Source organism: Brachypodium distachyon, chromosome 2 (assembly GCF_000005505.3).
Source record: "Brachypodium distachyon strain Bd21 chromosome 2, Brachypodium_distachyon_v3.0, whole genome shotgun sequence".
NCBI lineage: Eukaryota > Viridiplantae > Streptophyta > Magnoliopsida > Poales > Poaceae > Brachypodium > Brachypodium distachyon.
The window spans coordinates 4,977,643-4,986,237 of NC_016132.3; the positions used below are offsets into that span (position 1 = coordinate 4,977,643).

Here is an 8,595-nt window from a genome sequence, read left to right on the forward strand (position 1 = left end):
TTAGAAGGCTTCAGAGGTTACATGGAAATCGAGATATTTGCCATGGAAGCTCCTAGAGCAAGTCCATGACAAACATAGAAATATTTTAAAGAGCAAGCGAGATTACTTAAATAGAAATGATATTTATCGTGGAAGACACTAGATATTGATGGAGAATACACTAGAGCATACAATAGTAGGTCTAGCCCCCCGGGAAATCCTACTATTACAATGTTTTTGTTTGACAGAGACAAGAATGTATATATTGGCTTGCCAATACGTGGATATGGCCGCCTGAGCTATTTGCATGATATTGTCATTCAGTAAACTAATGTGATCAGCACAATCTGCACGTTCATTCACCTAATTATTTTTGCTAATGGTATGTGATATGCATGAAATGTTTTCAGTCATTTTATTGTACATGCAACAAATGTGACTAATATAATAAAGACCCAAGCATTTTAAGCCGTGAAAATATTATACGCCTAATTAGTTTATAGTACAACGAAGAAAATGTTATCTACGAATGATGTTAGACTATGCGCGAAGCGAAGCGTCTGAGACTATCTAGTATCAAATAATTTGAGACATTAAAACATTCAAAACATTGCCATATATAATAGATGGAGATCTAGGTATAATTGGTTATCCGTGATATCCAAATGACATTCAGAACATAAAACAAGTGACCATTCTAGCTGCTGCCGTGCACGCCGCAAACGCGTCGGCGTCGGCATCGGTCGCTGCCAAATGCGCCGCTAGCACCGCCGCCCATATTGCGAAGCACTCCACCGTTGCGGCAGACTGCGATTCTGAGCCGGAGCGGGATGAGGAGATCGGGATGAGGAGATCGGGATCTCATCCCTGCCTTCCTTCAAACCATGGCGCTCGCTCTCGTCCTCGTCCTCATCCACCTGAACCACGGTCTCGTCCGCCTGGACATCGACCTCCTCATCGACATTCAACGACCTGACGGTGAGCATGCTTAAAATTGCGGTCATTTTACTTTCTTCGTGTGTCCCTGTTTCTCGGTTATTTAATCGTGCCGTAGTTCCTTTTCATTCGTTCCAATCGTTCAAATCGGGACGAAATTGCATCCGCATGTTGGCTGCTGTTATCTGCTTGTTTAGATCGTTATACGTCTATGTGGCTAAACTAGATCTTGGGTTTTCGAATATCTTGCGTACATGTGAGTTGTGACCGTACTTTCTTCTTGTTTTGTCTCGTGCAGGAAAGTACTCACATGTATGACCAACAAGTTTTGTACTACGAGTGTTTCGTATCAACGTGTATTGGAGGGCCTGTCTATCCATCCTACTCCTCCTTCGTTCTAGCCGACGACCCAGAGTTCTTATTGATTTTATTCTCAATCGTGTCAACTATTATAGTGGTTTTTTACTTTCGAGGGAGGTGCAAGAAGAAGTATAAGTGGGTGAGGATATGGATCGGGCGAGTAGTCCTCCTCCTCTTGTGCATATGTATCGATATTTTTTCTCTTGTACATTGTACCAACATTTTGCTTTGGTTTCTCGGACCGCACACACCTTTCAACAATTATGGAACGATTATCCTGATGTAACTTTACTCGTCCACATCATGGCGTGGCATGCTAGATTTCCTAAGGCAAGTTTTTTTCCCACACAAGAAAAGTTTTTTTTTCCCCGCACATCTATTACTTTCTGTTATAAAACATATTCCTGATATGCACTTTTTTCGTAAGTCTCGTCCTCATTTTCATTTGTGCTATAGGATTGTTGTTCCGATGAGCTCTGTGGGCGGTGCGGTCATCTCAGAGATGGTCTCAGAGATGGTATTCTCTTGATGTCCGCTCAGCCGCTGTGGTCAGGCAAATATTGGGGCAGAGCTAAAATGATAGAGAACAAAGCAGATCAGAGAGTACCAAAGGGTATAATCGTGAGAGTTTTTACCGTAGCTTGGACTCCACTATTGGGAATGGAGTGCCATGCAAACCAGACCATTTGATTTATGAGGTGGCGAGTATCGAATTCTCTTGCGACCACAAGTTTATCCCATCGGTATGCATCTCCTCGTGCTTGTCATTTTCCCTGTCTCGCCCTCCTCGCTCCGAACGCGATCGACATTCGATGCCACCGCCGCCGTGCCTCGTCGTAGCCAATGTCTCCTATAGCGTCCACCACCATGTCAAGAATCTCCGCCGCTTCCGATTGAACCCGAACACGAGCACATCCACCTCGGGACGCTGTCTGCAACGAGATCGGCGCCGTCTCCCCAAACTCCGGCCATTGCTGCTCCGCTGTCACACTTCCGTGCCTCCCCGAGCCTCGCCGACCCGTCTGCTAGCTTTGTGGTGATCTGAGGAGCATTTCCCCTCTCTTTTCGTAGCCTTTAGTGCTTTGTAGTGTCGTCTAGGACGAAGTCGACCGTCACCGCCGTTGTATTGTCACCGGCGTATCTTCGGCGACCATCAGGTCGTTCCTCCACCGTAGTTAGGTTCATCCAGGGCTCGTTCGAATGAACCTATCCACGTCCAGTTTGGTGCCATGTACCGTTTCCGGCACGATTCCGGTGTGCCCGAGCCGCGCCGCCATGTTTTGGTCACCGTCGTCAGCCGCTGACCTCTGGGTCCGCTTGCTAGAGCTGGGACCCACTCGTCAGCGAGTTTAGCCATTTTTGGAAAATGAGGGAAAATCCTGATGGTGGGGCCCACATGTCAGTTGACTAGTCCATACCCGCGTGGCAGCACTGTTGGCCGCGGATCCACATGTCAATGTTTGTAGCTATTCCGGCAGTAGGTGACAAAAGTTGGCTATAAAAATAAGTATTAATCTGGAATTCCATTAATAGCTTAAAAGGCCTCCAAACTTGGAAACTTCATACGAACTCAGAAAATACAAGTGAGTACATCAAATTGATCAGAAAAATGTGATTTACCTGATGGTGCCATGTTCATGCATGTTTGGTCCACTTAGCTCGTTGTTCTTTAGTAAAAGAAGAGTGTTAGGCTTATTTCTTAATTATGGAATTCATTACTAAAGCTTTAACCTGTGCATGATGTATTAGCCTTATTCTGAGTTGTAGATTGTCATGTCATATCATTGCAAGTATTACATGCTGGTCTTGAGCATAAGCGTAACAGTAGCTTGTTTCCCTTTTTCCGGTGTTTCATTGGTAGATCCAAGTTACGAGGTGGAACTTGAGCAAGACCCCGCCGACGTTGAGTTTGACCAAAAAGGCAAGCAAAACCCCTTTGTCCTCGCTGAATGATTGGTTCTATTTTACCGCCCGGCCGGCGAGGGTGAACCACAGGTGAAATGGCCATCGCTGATCTGATGTTCCGAGTTCCGATTTTACCCAGTAGCACGGGTCCGTCCGTTTGTCCGGTTGGTGCCACTACATTGCCATGCACGCGACATTCCTCCGGTAGCCTCTCCATACGGGCTCGGCGCGCTGGCGCTGCCTCGCCGGATTCGACGGACGGGCAACCAAACCCGCTGGATCGCCGAGGTTGGTTTTGGTCCGGCTCGCGCTCCATCGGTCTGTCCGTGGGGACACACACACACAACACTCGATTCAGTTTATAGCAGTAAAACAACACACACTTGCACAGAGACGTACCCGGGGCCGCCTTCGCCGCGGGGCTGCGGCCTGCGGGCCAGGGCGTGCCTGCCGGCGGGGAACACCCATCTAGTCGAATCAAATCGATCCATCGTTTGATTCTTCTTGTACTCTTCGCAAAAAGCATCAATTGTTAAGCCTCTTTCTGATAAATTACAAATGCCGGTCTTGCACTTTTAATTCCAGTCTGATAAGCTTCGATCGCTCAAGGCAGGTAACCTGATCCGTGGCAGGGGTGAGGTTTTAGTTCTGTACGGAGAACAAGCTTTAGCCGTTTGATGTGCGAAATGGACGGTTGAGATGGGGGCAGGGAATCTCCCGGGCCAATGGTACACCGGCTAGACATGTGCCGTTTGATTCGCGGAAGGCAAAGGCTCGTGGCTGCCAGAAAACTGTTTTGCAGAGTGAGCCGCAACCCACATGGACAGACATATCGACCCACAACGTTTTTTGAATAGTCTACGTTGTCGCGCTGGACAGGCAGGAACAGCCTAATTGGGATGGAGACTGCGAGTACAAGTTAACATATAGCACAACTCGTGAAAATTAGCCAACAATACTCCTGCTAATATACGCTTGCATGAGCAGGGAATAAATCAATACTTCTACGAAGCAAGTACATTTGAAGCACCAAACTCCTCTTGCCCTGGTCACGCAATAAACAGGCAGACCTGTTGTTTGCTATGGAACGTCAAACACTTCTGATAGCAACGCAAGAGTCCAATTTCCTTGAGACTACAAAGTCAGTACTTCTATTTTCTGCCAAATGTAATCAAAAGATCAAGCAAATTTTTTGGTTTGCTTAGCCAATTTGCTAGCTTCATAGTGAAGCCAACTGTTCATAAAAAGTGAGCACCCGATCAACACAAGAGATAAGAATAATCCAAGGCATCGCACAATAAACAAAGCGAGCAATTCAGAGATAGGCACATATGTGACTAGGCGTGTTCAGCATGTTTAGAAATTTATTTTGTATTCTCTGTGCATTGAAAATTAGCTATGCATACTTGAATTTTTTTTAGAATACTTTGAATAATTATAGAAATAAGACATTTACAAGAAGCTTGCGAATGTTTGTCTTGAGAAGATTGGAGTAATTTAGATGGTTTGAGAGGTTACATGAAAATCGAGATATTTGCCATGGAAGCTCCGAGAGCAAGTCCACCATGACAAACATAGAAATATTTTAAAAAAATTGTGAGATTACTCGAATAGAAATGATATTTATCATGGAAGACATGAGAGCATATAGTAGTGGGAAATCCTAGAATTACAATGTTTTTGTTTGAAAGAGGCAACAATGCATATATTGGCTTGCCAATACTTGGATATGGCCGCCTGAGCTATTTGCATGATATGCCCATTCATTAAACCAATGTGATAAACACAATCTGCACGTTCATCCACCTAATTATTTCTGTTAATGATATGTGATATGCAGTAAATGTTTTGAGTCGTTTTATTGTACATGCAATGAATGTGCCTAACGAAAACCCAAGCATTTTAAACCGTGAAAATATTATACACCTAATTACTTTATATTACAACGAAAAAAGGTCATCTATAAATGATGTTAGACTATGCACGCAACGGAGCATCTGAGACTGTCTAATATCAAACAGTTTGAGAAATTAAGACATTCAAAATATTGTCAGATATAGTAGATGGAGATCTATGTATAAGGGTTCTTCTAATTTGGATGGATGGAGTATCATCCCAAAACTAAACGGAGTAATTAGATAGTAGAGTAAAATTGTAACTTGCCGCACCTCCATGCTCTCGATCAGGCCCCCGTCGGCTATTTTGACGTTCTTTGGGGAGCCGCAGATATTTATTTTAATATTGTGTTGGTCAGGAGTCGAACTCAAGAACCAAAAGTCCGAGCTGACGGAAAGAGTTAGATAATTTATTTAAAGCACGTCTATCACCTCAATTCCTAGCGTGCAAAGAAGCTTTTACACATAGCAATCTCTGTTATGGAAACCCGATCCTTACGAGCTCCCCTGACATTCTGGATCTGCTAGCTTAGTTTTACTTTCTTCTAAGTTCCACGAAAATAAGAAAACTTGTGCCCGACTATTTCCTGAACAGTTCCCGCCTCGTTAAATACATATGTGCCTCTCTTCGAACCCTCGATTCGGGAAGAGTTCGATCTCTTGAGGTCTTGCTTTGTGTTTCAAGCCCAATTCGAGCTTTTGTTCCGTCTCTCCAGCATCTCTATGTCGTTGTTCCCGAACAAAGTCTCTGGCATCAATTGACCCATCTCCTTGCTGAAATGAAAGGATCGGGCGCTCGATGAGGAGCTGTTCCATCTATGTTGGTTTGACCTCACCCCGTTGGTTGCCGTCGCATTCTATCTGCCACGGCTCATCTCTCGTGGTACCCCTGCACGACGCCGAGAAACTCATCCACCACCTACGTCTACGACGACCGCGAGCCAACTGACCTCGACGTGACATTCGCGCTCGCGCCCAAGGCCGAGCACGGATCGCTTCTTCTTCACCCTCTCCAGGCATCAGAAAGGTGAACCATTTGGTAACTCAAATCGACGCAGATTCTCACTTGCCTCTTTTGGACGTCCCTTCCAATTCAACCGTTTGGCTCACACACTGCAGCAAAGGCTAATCCATTTTAGTTTTCCATTACAAAATTCTTGCGTTAGATTCATTTTATTCTTTCGGGATGAATTTGTTGAGCTGTTGTTGAAAATCCTGTGCTAAATCGACTGTATCAAAAGTTGGATTTACACTGGGCTTTGTTTGGGCTAGAATGTGCATCTGGGCTGGCTTTTCTTCACCGAGAAAGCTGGCTTTATTCGCTTGGGGAAGTTCGAGAATCTGGGTCGCTTCTTCGGGCCCTGCAGAGCAGTGTCCCAACCAGCCTCGGAGACTCACCAGTCACCAGTTCACTTCCCCTAAAAAAAAAAAACCAGTCACCAGTTCACCACCCTACTCTGTGCTGGACAGTGACTTGGCGGCGTTCCTGTGTTCCTAGTTCCTAGTAGGAAAAGTGTTTTATACATGTGAGCACTGACGTACTAGTGTAACAAAAACACAACTACCTGCTCTACTCTTGTACGTGTGTGGCTGCTACTTCATCAATCCTTTACTCGTGTGGCTGCTATTCAATTAGTGATCGATTCTTGTTAAACAATTCCTCTATTATATACACCCAGGTCAACCTACTAGCTGGAGTAAAGGATTGTCGGAATAAAGGAAATCAAGTCGTCGGCAATCTGAAATGCAAGATGCCGACTCAACTAACTAGGCCAAAGATTAGTCCACGCACGCCGCACAGGCGCACAGCACACCCGACAAAAGGCTAGCAAGCTGCTTGTCTAAGCTCGTCCGGCGCCCCTACGTTCATACACAACGTGCACGAGTCTGAAATTGAAATAGATAGTCGTCTTGTGCTTTTCATTTATCGACCTCAAGACTCCCAGTGGGCTGTCACTCTCAATCGATCAGTACATACCTGGTGGAAGCAGGAAGATATATTAATCGGTCATTCACTTTGATAAGTTTGCTTCCTCCACTAACAAAATCATCATATCTTCTTATTCCCTCCTCTTCCACACGGCATGCAGCTTCTGTTTCTCTTCCTAGAGCCACAGAGCTAGTTTGGATCCGAAGATAGCTGGCATAGCATGCCTGCTTGTTGCTGCTTCCGCGGCCGCGCTAATCCCAGCAAGAAACACCTCAGCTACTCCCCTTCCGTTCCCGGTAATTCGATCATATCCTTATTAAGATTATCAACTACTCCAGTAATCTTATATTCTTGCTTGGATTAACTAATTTCTGGCGGATCATCAGCATCGTCATCGGAGCCGGAGACGAAAAAGAAGAAGAAGTTCAAGGTGTTTACGTACAGGGAGCTGCGTTGGGCGACCAACAACTTCCACCGGAGCAACAAGATCGGCCAGGGCGGCTTCGGCGCCGTCTACAAGGGCACACTCCGCGACGGATCCGACGTGGCCGTCAAGGTGCTCTCCGCCAGCTCCCGCCAGGGGATCAAGGAGTTCCTCACCGAGATCCACGTCATCGCCGACGTGGACCACCCCAACCTCGTGGACCTCCTCGGCTGCTGCGCCCACGGCGACCGCCACCGCATCCTCGTCTACGACCTCCTCCCCAACGGCAGCCTCCACCGCGCCCTCCTCTCGAGCACGGCGGCCAACGGCTCCTCCCGTAGGCTGCCGGCGGCGATGACGTGGCGCGTCCGACGTGGCGCGTGCGTCGGCGTTGCGCGCGGGCTGGCGTTCCTGCACGAGGAGCTCGGCGTGGTGCACCGCGACATCAAGGCCAGCAACGTGCTTCTCGACGCCGACTGGGCGCCCAAGATCGGCGACTTCGGGCTCGCGAGGCTCTTCCCCGACAACGTCACCCACGTCAGCACACGCGTGGCGGGCACCACGGGTTACCTGGCGCCCGAGTACGCGTGGCACGGCCAGCTCACCAAGAAGGCCGACGTGTACAGCTTCGGCGTGCTCGTGCTGGAGATCGTCACCGGGAAGAGCAGCTCAAGAAGTCTCCACCATAATTGCCTCTACAACGACGACGATGAGAAGGTGCTGGTTGAGAGGGTGTGGGAGACATTTGAGACCGGCAAGCTTGGTGACATCATCGACCCGGCTCTCGTGTTTCTGCCGGAGACGAAGGAGAAGGAGGAGGCCGTGAGGTACATGAAGGTTGCGCTGCTTTGCACGCAGGCGGCGCCGCTTCGTCGGCCGGCGATGCCGCAGGTGGTCGAGATGCTGGAGAGAGGGGATGTGAGGATCAGGGAGACGGAGATGACGCCGCCAGGGTACGTGGTCAAGTCTCATCATCGTCAGGACGGGTCGGACAAGAAACATTCTTCCGTTTCGTCCATGCTTGTTAATGTTTCGCATAGTACTGTCACTGAGATTGCGCCAAGGTGATCGGACTTTCATTTAATTACGAGTACTGTATACTGGCATCATTCATTCATGAGTATCGATAAGAGCGAGCAAGCAATTCCAGCAAATGCTTAAGCAAA

The 8,595-nt window shown here is 47.4% G+C and overlaps 1 protein-coding gene across 1 annotated transcript; it reads left to right on the plus strand.

Moving 5' to 3' along the window:
- The first annotated feature begins 6,966 nt into the window (after nt 1-6,966).
- On the plus strand, nt 6,967-8,595 carry LOC100845578 (putative serine/threonine-protein kinase). Its single transcript, XM_003565431.4, has 2 exons — nt 6,967-7,301; nt 7,392-8,595. Exons 1-2 carry the CDS (start codon nt 7,226-7,228, stop codon nt 8,495-8,497), a joined length of 1,182 nt encoding a protein of 393 aa, XP_003565479.1. The 5' UTR covers nt 6,967-7,225; the 3' UTR covers nt 8,498-8,595.

Coding starts and splice junctions, on each gene's coding strand:
- LOC100845578 (XM_003565431.4), top strand. CDS start 7,226: ATGCCTGCTTGTTGCTGCTTCCGCGGCCGCGCTAATCCCAGCAAGAAA. Junction 7,302..7,391: donor CTACTCCCCTTCCGTTCCCG/GTAATTCGATCA, acceptor GCGGATCATCAG/CATCGTCATCGGAGCCGGAG.